This window comes from Clupea harengus, unplaced genomic scaffold (genome assembly GCF_900700415.2).
Source record: "Clupea harengus unplaced genomic scaffold, Ch_v2.0.2, whole genome shotgun sequence".
NCBI lineage: Eukaryota > Metazoa > Chordata > Actinopteri > Clupeiformes > Clupeidae > Clupea > Clupea harengus.
In genome coordinates this window covers 67,515-85,329 of record NW_024879724.1, presented here as the reverse complement: position 1 = coordinate 85,329, position 17,815 = coordinate 67,515, and the positions used below count along the sequence as shown (strand labels likewise).

General features: G+C 43.3%; 2 protein-coding genes across 2 annotated transcripts; one reads left to right on the top strand and one right to left on the bottom strand.

The window, feature by feature from the left end:
• Positions 1 to 41: 41 nt before the first annotated feature.
• si:dkeyp-51f12.2 (uncharacterized protein LOC100151460 homolog) lies at positions 42 to 3,206 on the bottom strand. The gene is made up of 2 exons (XM_042704753.1): positions 1,998 to 3,206; positions 42 to 1,147 (listed from the first exon to the last, which is right to left on the bottom strand). Exons 1-2 carry the CDS (start codon positions 2,279 to 2,281, stop codon positions 901 to 903), a joined length of 531 nt encoding a protein of 176 aa, XP_042560687.1. The 5' UTR covers positions 2,282 to 3,206; the 3' UTR covers positions 42 to 900.
• Positions 3,207 to 3,221: 15 nt separating this feature from the next.
• Positions 3,222 to 16,581, top strand: dhcr24 (24-dehydrocholesterol reductase). Its single transcript, XM_042704752.1, has 9 exons — positions 3,222 to 3,733; positions 4,655 to 4,810; positions 5,360 to 5,465; positions 7,938 to 8,056; positions 8,935 to 9,198; positions 9,855 to 9,998; positions 13,749 to 13,946; positions 14,689 to 14,867; positions 15,039 to 16,581. The coding sequence occupies exons 1-9, from the start codon at positions 3,503 to 3,505 to the stop codon at positions 15,190 to 15,192; spliced, it is 1,551 nt and encodes a 516-aa protein (XP_042560686.1). The 5' UTR covers positions 3,222 to 3,502; the 3' UTR covers positions 15,193 to 16,581.
• The last annotated feature ends 1,234 nt before the right edge of the window (positions 16,582 to 17,815 follow it).

Genomic DNA, 17,815 nt, shown 5'->3' with positions numbered 1-17,815 from the left:
TTTTGGATTGTGTTGTAATGTATATTTTGTGTAAGCACACTGAGAGCCTCTTTACCAAGTCAAATTCCTTGTTTGTGCAAACTTACTTGGCCAATAAAACCTGATTCTGATTCTAAATGTTTCTATGACTGCAGTAGACTTACAGGACTTTAGAAGACTCAAGTGTGTGAGGTAGCGAGAACCTTCTGAATGATTAGTGCAACAGACTTCTGTAAAACCTGAGTTATAATATGTTGATTAAAGGTAAGGTTTTGCAAATATGTGTTTATTTATATAATATTTACTAATTTACGAGCTGTTTGTCATTCCCACATGTTCAAATGCCACCATCCGAACATCAGTCCAGAAAGAGAAGATTACCGTACATTAGTAACAAGAAAGCCGTATCAAGGAGATTACTGAAGAATATTTGTCCAGACCAGATAAACACTTCTTATTTAGATCTCAGTGGTTTAGTGGCTACCTCCAAATCATTTGACCTCAGGATACAGGGCAAACACTGCTTCCACCCTTCAGGAGGGCGAACACTGCTTCCACCCTTCAGGAGGGCAAACACTGCTTCCACCCTTCAGGAGGGCGAACACAGCTTCCACCCTTCAGGAGGGCAAACACAGCTTCCACCCTTCAGGAGGGCAAAGTCGATCTCTCTTTGCAGCCGCTTGTGCAGAAGCTCTATGATTTAAAACATGGAAGCCAAAAGGATATTTTAAACATCACAAAAATAAACCTGGATAAATGGAAGAGAAGTTGTACACAGGGATGCCAAAATATTGAAGCTGTGCATATATGGGTAAGGCTTGCATCTTAATCACAGGTTTGTGTATTATAGAAAGGGTCGGCCTGGGGAATCACTCAACACAAGTCTCAGAGAATCAGGAGGCTTGAGTCAAAATGGCGCCATCACACCTCAAAGCTGATCTCTCGCGAGCGGCCGAAGAGAGGCTCTGTCGGCCGGAATGAGTCAGAGTAGCTTCTCCTCAGGTGTGTGGAGCTCGTTGTGGTTTTGATAGCCACTTCGTATGGAGGAGGAGGCTCCAAGTCCCAGTGAGGGGGCCGCCCTCTCCCTGAGGGGCTGAAGCAGGTGGGCTCCATCGGTGGATAGTCAAAGTCCTCCTCATAAACTCCTCTCCTCTGTCTGTCCACAGTCCTGAAATCAAAATGATTACATAAATCAGCAATACATAATATCAATTCAATTATTACATGTCATATGTGAGCCATTCTGGGTCTTTTGACAAAAGTTTGCATAACATTTTCCAGTTAAATGTCAGCTTTCTCAATTGTTTTCCATATCTTAAAAACACCTAATGCGAGAATCTGCTTGCTTGACAATGATTAATGAGAGAAGGAGTGAAATGTAAATTCTTTAAAGTCTTATGACCACTAGATGGCGGCAGAAATACTGTAACGTGAAAAAAGTGATTCTCACGAGTGGATAATGTTGCCAGCATCTCAGGGGAACAAATGGCACGCACGCTCTCTCTCTCTCTCTCTCTCTCTCTCTCTCTGTGTGTGTGTGTGTGTGTGTGTGTGTGTGTGTGTGTGTGTGTGTGTGTGAGAGAGAGAGAGAGAGAGAGGGAGAGAGAGAGAGAGAGAGAGGGAGGGAAATAATTGACCCATCTTAATGGCTATGAGTGCATCATCTTTCTAGTAAATTGATGATGGCACTGGGCGTAGTTTGATCATTTTGGAAAACTGTCTTTCCAAGCACCGAATATCACATAGACTATATCAATCTCAAGTTAATATATATTGTAATAGAACGTACCACGCAACAACATATTAATTTGTATGCAATATTTGCTTGCCCCTTGACACAATACACCCTGCAATATGTGTTTGACCCTTGACACAAGTCTTTTTCTTGTTAGCAAATTAACATATAGCTCCGTCCGAATGCTGTTGTTGTTGATGCTTGTTGTTCTTGTTAGTAACACGATTTGTATTTGTATTTTCAGTGATAAAGAATCCCATGCAAAATAGTGTAGGCTACCCACCTTTGCAAGTAGACGGATTGCGACTCTGGGAAGTGGTTCCCAGGCGGAGGGGTGAAAAGGACGTGGCTGTAATCGTGGTTGTACTCGTTGCTGTAAGTCACTGGGGTACTCTTTCCATTCATCGCCCAGAAGAGTCCCAGAATGAGCAACACAGCGCCCAGGACCACACAGCACAAGCTGAAAGCCTGTAGCCTACTCTGACTAGACGGCAAAAAAGCTGTGGAGCCCCCAGTGACGATGAGCATCACCCCTATGAATATGGCTCCGTGGTGAAGAGAAGGCATTGCGGCGTGCGGCTGAAGACGGAGCGTTAGTTGCTGTTCAACAGATCCGTTGCCCTGGGTCAGCTAGAATTCCACATCCATAGGGGGATAACTTTTGTTGAGACGAGCGGGATGTATGCTGGTTCTCTCTTTTGTACTGCTGACTTTTATTTAGCTCTTCGGATGTTGTGGAGTAGGATGCGGAGTTGGAAATTAATATCCTTTAATTTTTGTTTAAATTACAGCTCCTTAACGTAAGGTTTACGGGTGATTATTTGTCCTCTTAAAAACGGATCACCTGTTTTTTTTAAGTCGCTTCGATTTTGATGCAGTGAAACTTCCTAATTGTCCCAGCTCCAAAACATCAGCTTCTGCTTCCTTGACAGTTGAAGAGTTAATCCGTGCCATATGGGTCCGTTGATGAGCATGTTGGTGTTTGACAGCTGGGTGTTCAGGCGAGCAGTAGTCAGCCTATTCATCGTCAATGTCAGCGATCATCTCAGTGCGTCTCAAGGATGCCCCGCCCATACCTCTGATGTAATAGCATTTATTCATAGACAACAGAAGTATTATTTAAAAATCACTATTGAGGCCCATCGATGTTAGTGTGCAATATGGTTAGGGTACCAATTGTCTTATTCCATAACGTTGGTCAACCTAATCCTTTCTGTTTTCTTGTATAAACGGGGAAACAGAGTCTCTATAGCGTTAGTCTATGCACTTCCACGTTTACCTCAATTTGAAATTGTTATTATTTTGTTATTGATTGATATCTGATAGTTAATGATTACATGGCGATTAGATAAAGACCGAACTCATTACCTAACTGTTGCATGGAAATAAGCATATCAGGACTCGATGAATGGTGTGACGGCCTTTCTACTCCCCGATTGGATGCGGTGTGCAGACGCAGCAAATGGGATCACCACAATTGACGCGACCTTAGCCAATCAGTGTAGACTTAGGGAGGTGCCTTACTTCAACACCAGACAGGTTATACTTATTCAACTGAAGTGTTAATTTTAACAGTTTCAGGTAGCCGCAAGATTCTAAGCACGGTTTGTCTTTGGCAGCACTGCATGTGATGTAGTTTAGCTGGGTGCAGAGGAGGCTATAACTAGTATCCCTTATGTGTTGAGCAGTAAAAAGACGCCCCAAGACCAAGACGATCTAGAATATAAGCTATCAATCTTAAACTCGAAGAAGAAAACAGTGATCGTGTTATCGTCTAAATAGAAAAGCATGGATCCGTTATTATACCTCGGTGGCTTAATCGTTTTATTTATGTTATGGATCAAAGTAAAGGGTTTAGATTACGTTATAATTCACCAGCGGTGGATCTTCGTCTGTCTCTTTCTGCTACCCTTATCCGTAATATTCGATGTGTATTACTATGTAAGAGCCTGGATCATCTTCAAGATGTGCTCCGCGCCTAAACAGCATGATCAGCGTGTCAGAGACATACAAAGACAGGTAAGACTGGTGGAGCAAATCGTACCCACATTGCTGTTAGTTGTAATGTGTGCCATATTTAGGTAACGATGTTAGTTGGACGGCAGAATGTGCAGGCAAAGTCCACACAAATTCTATGATTTGGTAAGGTCCACCTCACCTTGGAGTTTCACCTCCTAATCCTTCTTTTCCACGTGGGATTTATGTATCGTTTAGTATGAAAACAAGGACCACCACACTGGACCATACATTCCTTCCATTCAGCGTGTTTTCTTTGCTGTCTACCCTTCCCCTGGATCTTTCCTCCGCCTGCATATCTGTGTTGTTTTTTCTCATCCCTTTGGTTGATTTGAAGGTTGATTTTATGTTAAAGTGGATTATTTCAGTAAATTGTTCTTCTTACATCGCGTGATCGTGTGTTAACTGTTACGGAATATTCAAATCTCATTTGTGTGCGGGTCCAAGCATGTGGCGTAGCATAGCCCTCGTCTAAATGCTTCATAGTAGCATTTGGAGATACGATGGTGGCTGCTTTGCTTTGTGAAGTTTGTCCTGCAGTGTTGACTTCCCTAAGAAGTTAGGGTGTAGTAAATAGTATTTGTAGCAGAGTATTACACAGACATGCACTCAACTAAATATTTTGTCAAGATTATGTAACTGAGCAATCAGGCCAAGCATCCTAAGTATGTCAAAGTTACTCCGAAATTACGCCTACTGTTTGTGAAACTGTACCTTACAGATTATTTAATATTTCTATCAGCAATAGTAAAATAACTGCATTTTCATAAACACACATCTTACATAGCATCTACTCTAGAACACATCTGGCATGAGCCTGAACCAGATCAGGCCCTGGTCTGTGCCTGGGCCAGCTGGTAGTATTACCTTTGAGGATTTAAACCAGAAACTGACCCCAGAATGGCCTCCCTTCCTGGCCCTCAGGTGCGGGAGTGGAGGAAGGAGGGAGGGAAGACCCACATGTGCACAGGGCGCCCTGGCTGGCTGACGGTGTCTCTGAGAGTGGGGAAGTACAAGAAGACCCACAAGAACATCATGATCAACATGATGGACATCCTGGAGGTGGACACCGCCAGGCAGGTGAGACTGAGACTGACTGTGTGGAAGCTAATACTGTTCTGTAAAATGGCACACATAGTTCCATATATAATATGAATATAGGCCTTCTCTGTAGGCCGATACATTTAAAGACTTTTGTATACACTTTTGTATTCAGTCATGTAATCTACATGTTTGAGGCTACAAGAAGAGAATATTCTGTCTGTTAATGCTGGGCATCTCTCCTCTGATGTTACCATTGCGTCTGGCACACACACCTATGCATTACATACACTGATATGGTTCTATGGTCTATCCTGGCCTTTGCTGTTTCTCCGTTTCAAGAGTCATTTCAAAATCTATAGTTTTTTTTAATTAACTGAAGCTTTTTGTGGATGCCTTTTTACGTTCTGTTTTATGTTCTGTTCTGTAAATAAATAAGTTAGTAAGCAATTTACTCTGTATGCATGAATTATTAGATTATACTTGTTTTTGCAATGCTTTTTGGTGGTGTTTGTATCCGTGGATATTTGTGTTTAAGTGCAGAAGGCAGTTAAAAATGTAAACTCATTTCTCAATTCGACTCCTCAGGTAGTACGTGTTGAACCTCTGGTCAATATGGGTCAGGTCACTGCACTTCTGAATTCCATTGGCTGGACGTTGCCAGTGTTGCCAGAGCTGGATGACCTCACAGTAGGTACGCACTTTTGACCTCACAGTAGGAACGCACTTGTGACCTCACAGTAGGAACGCACTTGTGACCTCACAGTAGGTACGCACTTGTGACCTCACAGTAGGTACGCACTTGTGACCTCACAGTAGGTACGCACTTGTGACCTCACAGTAGGTACGCACTTGTTGTGTTTTCATCACCAACTTGTACAGCGGTGTTGTCATAGAGATTGTTGTGTCAGTGTGATCTGTAATGTCACTGCTATAGTGCACAACACCATGTATTACTATTTATCTATTAACTATCTTTATTGTCACTGTGCAAAGTACAGATACAAAGCCAATGGAATGCAGTTAGCATCTAACCAGAAGTGCAACAGAATAGTATTATTTAGTACTACAGCATAAGTGATGCTATATCTTACAGTATGTACAGTGTTATTGACAGTGGTGAGCAACATGTGTACAGATTATTCTTTAGGAATAATAGATGAAATATGTTATACGTAGAGGTTGTTGTCGGCACACCACACGGCCAAATGCTTGACCTCGTCCCGGTAGGCCGTCTCGCCATCCCCTCTGATCAGGCCTACCACTGTCTGTGAACTTGATTATGGTGTTAGAACCATGCGCAGAGGGGAAGAGGGAGTACAGGCGAGGGCTCCGCACACAGCCTTGTGACACACCGGTGTTCAGGGTGAGAGTGGAGGAGGAGAGGTTGTCTGACTAAACAGATTGGGGTCTGTTAGCTAAAGAGTCAAAAAGTCCAATTGCGGGGGGCACTGTGGCGCAAGCAGCAGCCCCGAACATACACGGGCTTGAACGCCCACGGGAACACGGGTTCGAATCCGAAACCGTGGTCATTTCCGGAGCCCACTCCCCACCTCTTCTCTTTATCTCATTTCCTGTCCAAAAACCTTCACTGTCCTATCTGATTAAAGGCAAAACGCCCAAAAATAAATCTTTAAAAATAAAAAATCTGATGTACGAATTGAACCTGTCCAGATGGGACAGGGCAGAGCGGAGTGCTGTTAAGATGGCATCCTCTGTTGACCTGTCAGGGCGGTAGGCAAACTGATGGGTCCAGGGGAATGGGCAGACAGGATTTCAGATGTGATGGCTCTCTTAAAGCACTTTGCAGTGATGGGGGTGCAACTGTGAAGTGTGGTTCAGGACCGTAGCTGTGGAGTGCTTCAGGACTGGCCTGATGGGAAATGTAGTTCAGGACCGTAGCTGTGGAGTGCTTCAGGACGGGCATGCTGGGAAATGTAGTTCAGGACCGTGGCTGTGGAGCGCTTCAGGACGGGCCTGATGGTGGCGCTCCTCAGGCTGGTGGGGACAACTGCATGGGCAAGGGACAGTTTGGAAACGTTTGGAAAATATAATACAATATATAATGTAGAGTACTTCACTGTGAATGACCAGAGTTTTACATTTAATTAGTATCTAATCCTTATGGTAAAAATGTATTTTACCTTTTAGACGACCCTTTTTATCTCAATTATTACTTAAAATGATTTGTTTTGGGGTGTAACACCTCCAAAAATGGTGCTCCACTGAAATGGACCACTAACACCCAAATTCCGTGTTGAATAATGTAATTCCTGTGTGGTTGCTGAAAGCTCTGATAAAATCTGATTAGACATGACAGATGATGCTGCTGGAGGCAGGAGAAACTGGTTCCGGATATGGCTTCTTTTGGGGTGAGAGGAGAGGCATCATCTCCAGGATCAGTTTTCCAAAGAGGTCTACTAGAAGCCAGAGCGTGTGCACACTCTCCTTAATGTTTTCCCAGCGCTGAGGCGGCAAATTCATTAGCTGGTCTGCTGAGACCTAGAGCATAAAGCGTGTGTACAGTGAGTGCGCTGGTCTGCTGAGACCTAGAGCATAAAGCGTGCGCAGGTGCTGTTTTCATCGCAGAAGTGTTTGCCTAAGCAATACTTCACTTCTGGCAGCATGGCTAGATTTAATATACGAGACGTCCCACGGGGGGGGGGGGGCTATTGATCGTCTCTGTTAGCAGGCAAAAATAGTCAGTGGAATGTCTTCTTACTGTAAGGGAGGTATACAGTTCTTGATGGTAGCTCTCATGGCGAAATGTTCTGAGAAAAAACACACCCCCTTTGTAAAGGCTATTGAAAAGGAAAGTATCTAACCTTAGGGAGCTAGCTAGTGGTGGTACAAAAATAACAACATTAAGCTAACGTTGACATAGCCCAACTTATAAGTCCACAAATCAAGTCAGCGTTCTCACTGCCCAAGCGTATTGTGAATTATTAGAGCACAGCGTTGAAGCTGTCCAAAGCACTAAATAACTGAAAGCTGGTCTTGGATGGACATTATTATGCTATCATCGACACACAAGTAAGCAGCTGCTTTTGACCATTTTCATTGATGACATGCACTCTCTCAACCTATCAGCATGGCCTGTATGGTGTACGTGCCTCTTCCTCTCTCTTTCTTTTCAAACACACTCTCTGTGTCTCCACCTTCACAGGAGGCCTGGTCATGGGCACAGGGATCGAGTCTTCCTCGCATATCTACGGCCTCTTCCAGCACATCTGCGTGGCGTACGAGCTGGTTCTGGCCGACGGCAGCCTTGTGCGATGCACTGAGGTGAGCGGTTGCCCTTGGTTACCCTGTTACCACGCTTGTGCGTGTTTGTGTTTCAATGTGTTGTCTTTGTTTTAGCCTGCCTGCCTGCCCTTCTCTTCCTGTGAAGAAACTTTTTGGGAAACACACCAAAAAAATAGGAAAGCTCGTGAAGGTAGCATGTGTTTCGACATCACGACAACCAAAGTTGTCGGTTGTGAATTGATTATTTAAACGACGCGGCTATTTTAGGAGCAAGCTGCCCTCTCGTAGCTCTGAACCAAAAATATACAGATGCTGTAACCTAATCTACTCGTTGAATTCAGATTCTTAGATTAGCCCCTTGTGTCACAAATGGTTTGGCTTTCTTTTCGTCGCCATTGTCTCTTTTTCAACATATTTGCTCGCGCAAGCAAGTGTATTTGCAGACTGTTTGAACAACAAGATCACACCCTCCTTACATACGGAACAAACCCAGCCCTGTTATCAGTGGCCCGCACTGTTGCCCCTGTGCTAGCCTAGAACACAAGCTCTCCCTAGACAGGGAAGGACTGAGATCCTACCCCTGAACCGAGGACAACCAATTCTCCCCTGGGTTGCCACTAAGGAATCAATCCTCTTATCTTAAGGACAGTGAGCTCTCCCTTGAGCCTCCCCAACAGATCTAGTATCAAGTCTTTTGTCAAATGCCTTGAAGGGTATTGTGCATATGTATTGATTCCAATGTGAATGGTATTGTGCATATGTATTGATTCCAATGTGACTGTGTGCGTTTATTTATTGATTTGGATGGTTTGAATAGTTTGAGTAGTGAAATGCCTGTATTTTAAGCATATTTTATATAAAACATATATATATGTATTTAAGTATATTTTATAGTTTTCTCTAATACTTGTTCACAGAAAGAGAACACAGATTTGTTCTATGCAGTACCATGGTCCTGTGGAACCCTGGGGTTCTTGGTCGCTGCCGAGATCCGGATCATTCCGGCAAAGACCTGGGTAAAACTTCGCTACGAGCCAGTGCACGGTCTCGATGCCATCTGCCAGAAGTTTGCCAGTGAGTCTGCCAACAAGGGGAACCACTTTGTGGAGGGGCTTCAGTACTCCCTGGACGAGGCCGTGATCATGACTGGTACCATGACCACTGAGGCAGAGCCAGACAAGGTGATTATAGGCCAACCCAGCCTGGTTGTGAGTTGTGTGTGAGTTGTGTGAGGTGTGTGTGTGTGTGTGTGTGTGTGTGTGTGTGTGTGTGTGTGTTGTGTGTGAGTTGTGTGTGAGTTGTGTGTGAGTTGTGTGTGAGTTGTGTGTGAGTTGTGTGTGTGTTGTGTGTGTGTGAGTTGTGTTGTGTTGTGTGTGTGTGTGTGTGTGTGTGTGTTGAGTGTATTACAGTGTTTCTCAGTCGCTTTGGTCTATTTCTCAGATCAGACTTACAATTCTCAAAACTAGTTGTTCAACCTCCATATCATCTAGTCACCTGTGCAGTACAACTTTTACCACACAAACACCACCAGGGAATGGTTTAGTGGCCTCAAAAAGGTTAGTTGTAAAGTTAGTTACATGTACAGTTGTAAAGTTAGTTACAACTATACTTTTCATCATTATACAGAGGTTCTTTTTTGAATGAGGGTAAAAAGTATACGGTTCACAAAGAATGTTTGAGTCATGCAAGAAGATTGTACTATTGTGTCGTAGCAGGTTGTAAAGGATTGGACGATCCCGTTTCTCTTAGGGGGTTTTCTATATCCTTCTACTACATTTGTAAAAAAGTACCAAAGCAACTGAGAAAAAAACTGTAAGCTTCTGTCTTGCCCTTTCAGACCAATCGCATTGGGCTGTACTATAAGCCATGGTTCTTCAAGCACGTGGAGGAGCTCCTGAAGGCAGACCGCACCGCTGTCGAGTACATCCCTCTAAGGCACTACTACCATAGGCACACACGCAGCATCTTCTGGGAACTGCAGGTACAGCTCTGAGCTTTCACTAGCTTCTAAGGATTACACTACACACATAACCAGTCCCTGCAGGTACGGCTCTGAGCTCTGAGCTTTCACTAGCTTCTAAGCATGACACTACACAGATAACCAGTCCCTGTGTAAGCCATGGTTTACGCAAATCCAAAGCATGGGGAAAACATCCTTATAGCTAAACCACAGAGAGGAACTTCATATGTACTGTACATGGATTTTGTATTGATATCGGCAGTAAATCTGTACTCTACCAGTGGAAATCTGCTTTTAAATAATCATTGATTCAATGATCATTGAGTCATTGAATATACAGTCGTCATGTTGTCAGGGGTGCAAACACGTCACCTTTCGGCGAAATTCGCCGTTTTTGATCCAAAATAGGTCATCTGTGTGATTCGTGTAGATCTGCAATAAAAAAAAATGTGGGGGGGGGGGTCCTCCAAGTAATCTGCAAACGCAAGGTGTCATGAATATTTTTTACAAGCTTGTTCGTTTGGCCAACCCATGTCACCATGACAGGCACGCTTTTTATTTCGAGTCTTCGGGTCTGTTCGAAATGGAAGGTAGCTGCCTCCATGCCGTAATAGACAGGTGTATTATTATATGTATTACAAGACATTTCTTTCGGGTGAAAGCGTTGATTTCGAGCGGCCTTTTTAAGATGGCATTTACGGTAACGTGTGACGTTGGTACGCTGCAATAACGTTGTCGCTACATGATTGCGCATGCGTCATTTTGCGACACTGTCAACTGCTGTCGACAGCGAAGCCTCGCATGCATCACAACGACAGATCCGTTTTCAATCATGGAGAAAAGCGACGAAAGCCAGTTTTTTGAAAACATGACCATTTATTTAAGAAGATGTTGTCACAGTGGACAAAACAGATGGGGTGGAGGATCAAAAAGTCTCTCCCCAGTTTCGTTTCATATGTTGACGTAGAGCCTTATGCTGTTAGCCGTTTACAACATAATTAAATATAACATTCAGTATACCCACATTATGCGTTAAGAAAAGCCCCATATGTTGACGTTTAAACCGTTTACAACATTATTAAATATTACGTTAAATAAACCTACATTATGCGTTAAGACAAGCCAGATATGTTGATGTTGAGCCTTATGCTGTAAACTGTTTTGTTGTCTGAGCATGCGTAATGTGAGGGACTACTATCCGCCAAAGGACTACCATCGTGTAGCGACAAACGTTATGCTATCTAACGTAGGCTAACTTGCTAAAGTCAGACAGTTGGCTGACAGACGCCTCACAAATCACATCAATCATTTTTGCTGGTTACAATAACGGTGTTATTGGATAGTACAGTGTCTTTTTCTCTGTAACTTTTGAAAAATCTAAGCGTAAAAACGCAGAAAAATGTACATTTACATAAAAGACATGGCCGTCAGCCGAGTTTGGTCCGGAGTTTAGCTGCTAAAGTTATATTCTGTCCTGTCGTTTGAAGCAAACCTTTTAGCTCTGGCATTGGTCTCCCATTAAGTATTTATCACTTCACTGCATTGGAAGTCCATTTTCCAGGCTCTCGCACGCCCCCTTCATTGAGGCAGAGGTTAGGTTTGCCTCCCCTATGTGCTTTTTCACTGTGGTTTTATGACAGATCAGCAAGACTAAATAGCTTCTTCACATACGTGAAATACATTACATTACCTATTCTATGGATACAAACGACATATAATAAAAGTGTCTACAAATATTTCAGTGATGACAAACAATGAGAAAGCTAAAGGCATGCGCTCAACCCAGTGCGTGAGGGATTGCACAATCTGAGATGAGGCGCAGCTCGTTGCTGCCTCACCTTGCGAGTCGCCTCTCTGTTTGAACAGGACATGGTCAAATTCAGCGATTTTGATTATAAAAATGATCAGAATCATACAAAAATTAAATGTAAAGCATAGATCAGTAGATACATATTAATATTTATTTTATTTTATCATTATTTGATTTTTACTTTTCATGAGGCTCTGCCTCCCCTGACCACACGTCCCTATGTGCATATGTAATCTGAAGCACTGACCCGTTTTCTACTGCCGGGCTCTTCATTTACATTTACATTTAGTCATTTAGCAGATGCTTTTGTCCAAAGCGACGTACAAGGGAGAGAATAGTCGAGCTACGAGCAATAGAACCTGGTGTAACAATAAATAAATACTACTTTACATAAGAAATATAACAAAATGAAATAAAAAAGAAAAAGAAGTGCAGAAATGTAACTGCTGTAATTGCAAGTTACGCAATAGTCGAAGTGCCAGTTAGGACGGGAAGTCAGTTGCTTCACTGCAACTGAACAAACTTACCACTCTCCTACTTCAGTTTGTTTTCAGAATGAGAGAATTTTATAAGGAGGATGCCATTACTGTGGGTCAACTAGAGGCAGGAGTCCGGTGCAAATGGGCCTTGTCCTGACAACCTAGACTCAAAGAGTAATGTAGAGGGAAAAGACGTGTTCCCACTGTCACAGTTTTTCAAGAACACGGAGAAGCTAGGCCATGCCTGATGCAGCCTCTGTTGATTTTCTGTTCCAATAGTTGGCCCTTTTATTTGCTTAATACCTGATGGAGATCTGTGACGTAATGTGCTTTGTTGAAGTGGACTGGAGTGGGTGGTCGGGACGGGAGGGTATTGGGGTGGGTGGTTGGGTTGGCCTGTGCCCGTGCAACATTCAACACAGGAATGTTTATGATTAAACTGTTACCAGAGCGCAAAATTGTTTACAACAGCACAACCTTCTTCATAGATCTACCCTCATAATTTTGTTGTCAAAGTGCACCAGATTGATGCATTGAACTTTAAAATGTGCAAAATGTGCAAAATATATTCCCCGGGGAGCATGCCCTCCCAGGGGGACCCTCCTAGGGGGTTTGCATCGTTGTCACCTTTTTCATCCCTGATGAGTTTGCACCCCTGTGTTGTAATGGTTTTATTTGTGACTAATTACATTATGGCTTTCCAAGTGCTGTTGTCCCATTGCCCAAGTCTGTCTGTGTCTTTGATGGATTGACACATTTGGGTGCATTTGTAGTGGTTTCCAGTCCTTGTCCATCCTGATGTTTTTAGCCGTTTTTCTTTTCTTTTCTTTTCTTGTTGCCTGTATTAGAGAACACTTTCATTCCATTTGTGCATTAGACGACGGTCTCAGTCTGGCCTCCCTGACAGGGCACTTCAGACGTCCTGTGCATAGTGTGTGACAGCAGCACTAATGCCCTCTCTCCATCCCTAGGCAGTGCATAGTGTGTGTGTGGCAGCAGCACTAATGCCCTCTCTCTTTGCCATTAGCAAACAGGAACTCATATGTGGCTTGCAACAAATTACCCCCCACCCCAGAGTATATCAAATTGTATTATAAATTATGCAGATTGTTTTTTCTGGCAGAACAGTCATTTGTGGTGCTTGTGTGTGTGTGTGTGTGTGTGTGTGTGTGTGTGTGTGTGTGTGTGTGTGTTACACAGCGTTTGCTCATCACAAGAGGCCTTTTTAACGGCTCATTATGCTTCAGTAATTTATATTTTACTGTCCACCTCTCAACCCACCCAGCATTCAAGCCCTTTCTGTGTCTCTGTCTCTCAGACCCTTTCTCACTCTCCACTGCAGCACAGAGATTATGAAGAAAAGCATTACTGTCATCATCATCTGGCCAGGAATATCGATCCCACTATGCCTGATGGGTTTTCCTCTGACTCTGTCTCCCCCCCACCCCCGCCTCTCTCTCGCTCTTTCTATCTATCTCTCAGGATATCATTCCGTTCGGGAATAACCCCTTCTTCCGCTTGGTGTTTGGCTGGATGGTGCCCCCTAAGATCTCCCTGCTGAAGCTGACGCAGGGCGAGACCATCCGCCGCCTGTACGAGCAGCATCACGTGGTCCAGGACATGCTGGTGCCCATGAAGCAGATGCAGGCGTCCATCACCCGCTTCCACGAGGACATCCATGTGGGTCATCGTCACAGACTAAATAAAATGCATGCACACACACACACATATTTAAGTGTAGTTTTACCCACACTTACACAGACGGTTTCATATGGAGAAAAAAAAAGTTATTTAGTTATTTATTTTAAATAGTTGATTCTTATAATGCACAACGTTGTCCAGGTGGAGAAAGCACTACAAAGGTAGGAAGTGGAATTTTAGGTTTGATGAGAGGAGAAATACAAACACACATGAAAAGGCAGATGGGCAGGCTAGGCAGCCGTGTGTCCCTTTCACACACTTCATGTGTCCCTTTGACACACTACATGCGTACAGCAGTGTGTCCCTTTCACACACTACATGCGTACAGCAGTGTGTCCCTTTCACACACTACATGAGTCCCTTTCACACACTACAGCAGTGTGTCCCTTTCACACACTACATGCGTACAGCATTGAGTCCCTTTCACACACACACACTACATGCGTACAGCATGGAGTCCCTTTCACACACACACACTACATGCGTACAGCATTGAGTCCCTTTCACACACACACACTACATGCATACAGCATTGAGTCCCTTTCACACACACACACTACATGCGTACAGCATTGTGTCCCTTTCACACACTACATGCGTACAATTCAAAGATCAGAATGAGCTCTGGCTTTTTTTTCTTCGAAGCTTTGATGAATGTGTTCTGTGTTTGGGCATGCAAAGATTTTTGCTCTAAAAGCTGAAGCATTGGGGTGTGTTGCAGGTGTACCCCTTGTGGCTGTGTCCCTTCCTGCTGCCCAACCATCCTGGCATGGTGCACCCCAAGGCCAACGAGGATGAGCTGTACGTGGACATCGGTGCCTACGGCGAGCCCAGAAGTAAGCACTTCCAGGCCCGCGCCTCCTGTCGGCAGCTGGAGAAGTTTGTGAGGGAGGTTCACGGGTGAGATCCACTTTCTGTCAAGAAGCTAAAAGCATAGGTGGACCCTGCTTATGTAATGTTTTAATGCAAAATATAACTAAACACATGGGTCCCTGTGGCTGAAAGTCATTATGACTTTGGCTCTCTCTAAACATGCTTTTGTCCTCCTTTTGACCTTCAATTTCTGTTCAGCTTCCAGATGCTTTATGCTGACGTCTACATGGAACGCCAGGAATTCTGGGAAATGTTTGACGGAAGCCTGTACCACAAACTCCGGGATGAGTTGGACTGCAAGGGTGCCTTCCCTGAGGTGTATGACAAAATCTGCAAGTCTGCACGACACTAATGTCCACCATGACAGAAACTGTAAGGTCACACGACGTGACTCCTCACACATGAGCCTTGGGCCCTTAACCCTAACCCTAACCCTTGTTTCAGACCTCAGTGATATCACAAAGCACATAATATCATTAAATCTTTGATCCTACGTACCATATTTTTACAGATATATTTTTCAATCACCCAGTACTTAAAAACTGCAAAAGAGCCATTTCGATACGAATGCACAGATTAACTTGGACAAAATAAATAAAATGAAAGATTATGACTAGATCAGTGTAATATGTAACCCTGTTTTTAACTTTCTTGATTTACACTCAACTAACAGCCTTAATACTGGTTTCATCTGAAGAATGAGTTAGAATATCTAAAGGACCTGCGTTGCCCGCGTTCATTCCCTGTCTCTGACCCCCGTTACACACACAATCTCCCCTCTGACCCCCGTTACACACACTATCTTCAAAGAATTCCCTTCAAAATAGTTTGAAGAAGAGAAAGTTCCAGCACTCACACACTTGGTAATGTATCCCACAGAGTCTCGCACTCCCACTTTTTTAGGAAACATTTTTGTGCATTTACACATTGGACACCTTTCTTGTGTGTTCCATTTTTCATGAATAACGGGGTTAAAAATAAATAAATATGTGTTATGAAAGGCTTTGTGAACAAGCATATCTGGTTAAACCAGCACTACGCAGTGTGGCATTAACATTAAGTGCTAAAGGTGTGTTTGACCGGTGTTTGCCATTCCTTTGACTGTATTTAATGTTCTTGCAGAACAATACTGTTGTTTTACTAGTCCCGCAGGTCTCTTTCTATCGGTTCCGTATTAACTGTAGGACTATCACAAGTGCCATGGTACTTTTTTTTGTTTTGTTTATGGACCAGAAATTGTAAAAGCAAACAACTAATTTTCCTTTTCCTGTTTATCTTTCTTGTTGTGTTCCACCCTTTGATGTATTTGTGTGGTTGATTGTGTTGTCAACACAAGACTTTCAAAAATTCAGATACATTCCAGTTAATATTGGTATGGGCTTATTTTTTTAATCAAACTTATATTTTTGTTTGTGGTCCTGACATAAACACCTCTCTATTTTAAGGCCCTTTAAAGGCCTACAATTAATTAAGAGTGCCTGGTATGTCTCAATGTTTGTATGATACAGACATTGTTTTTGTTAATTATGTCAAACAACCTTGAATGTTAAGAAAGGCACTTAGCAAATAAATCAGATTATTTTGCGAACATGGAACCACTCAAGTGGCAGATCTTCATGTTGACAATAGAAATAACTATTTTCATCCTTTCCAAGTTTGACTGAAGATGTTGATGTTTCATATTTTCGTAAAAGCTGCTGTATTTGTCATGCATGAATACCCAATAAAATCCTAAAAAGCATTCAAGTCTTGTCCAACATTAATAATCTCAAAAATCCCAAGCAATCAACAGTTCCCAATCACTAGTGATGCAGAAAATACTTTTTGTAATTCCAAAATAGAAATGCAAACTTCTTGGGGTCCTGCGTCCAGAGCACTGCATCCTGATGGGCTTGATAGAACGCCACAGAGGCGTGTGACACGGTCTCTTCAGCTGTGCTTTAAGCGCTCACGGGGAGAGCTCCTCTGGCCACACCCATATTTACAGGCCTTAGTCTTTCCCTGTCGAAGGAAATGAACGCTTCCTGTAAATCATATCTGCATCCGATAAAACACGTATCTAGATCATAGTGCATGCCACTAAAATGTACAGAAATCTTTAAGGAGTTAGGTATGCAGTCGTGTCCTTTGAAAAACACACTGTAAGCTGTATTGTTTAACCATCGTGCTCAATGCATTTACATTTAGTCATTTAGCAGACACTTTTGTCCAAAGCAACGTACAAGGGAGAGAACAGTCAAGCTACGAGCAACAGAGATCAATGCTCAAGGGTTGTTTGCCCTTGAATGTGAGTTTCATCTGTTTTGGGAGCATGGGCTGCTGACTGCTTGGCTTGTTCTTACTGTATGTATTTGTCCCGGCGGAGGCAGTGCATATATCTCTTTGTTTCAGAGATGAAGACGGACTGGTGACCACTGATGGGTTTCCTGTTCTTCTCGATGTCATAGTTACCTGGCCCAATGACGCTCTGTTTGGGGCACGTAACATGGGGGTGTCAGGACTTACACAATTCACAATCGATCTTTTTAATAAAATGATTCAAATCTACGTAATTGAATATCTTTTTGATAGAATGTAAAGAAAGCCAACTGTCTTGTTTTCAATCAACATCCTTAGTCTTGCAGGAGAGCAGTTCCAGGTTCATGAAAAAGTCAGTTTAGCTTCAGTTTGGTTTAGCAACTGAGTCTTTGCTTTACCTGAGACTACAACTGATAGCAACTCCGATGGAAGGCAGAACTGAACCAAAGGCATTTTGGCTGTGCACAATGCTGTGGTTACATTACAATTGATCAATGTGTGTTAGACGACATGCATAGGCTCCTCTATAGACTTCCACAGGCTCCTATGCAGGTTATATACTCACATATCCACCCATCTGCTGTCTCTTGTTGACCAGCGGCGCGGAAGAGAGGAAGGGTGGGGCAGAGCGATTCCCCGGACGGCTGACTGGTTTCACCTCGTACCACCCTGGGCCC

Bases quoted from the DNA above. Each gene is read 5' to 3' on its own strand.
- si:dkeyp-51f12.2 (XM_042704753.1), bottom strand. From the start codon at position 2,281: ATGCCTTCTCTTCACCACGGAGCCATATTCATAGGGGTGATGCTCATC. The intron at 1,148-1,997 runs GTGGGTAGCCTA...TTTTGATTTCAG, and splicing joins CAATCCGTCTACTTGCAAAG to GACTGTGGACAGACAGAGGA.
- dhcr24 (XM_042704752.1), top strand. From the start codon at position 3,503: ATGGATCCGTTATTATACCTCGGTGGCTTAATCGTTTTATTTATGTTA. The intron at 9,199-9,854 runs GTGATTATAGGC...TTGCCCTTTCAG, and splicing joins CTGAGGCAGAGCCAGACAAG to ACCAATCGCATTGGGCTGTA. The intron at 13,947-14,688 runs GTGGGTCATCGT...GGTGTGTTGCAG, and splicing joins GCTTCCACGAGGACATCCAT to GTGTACCCCTTGTGGCTGTG.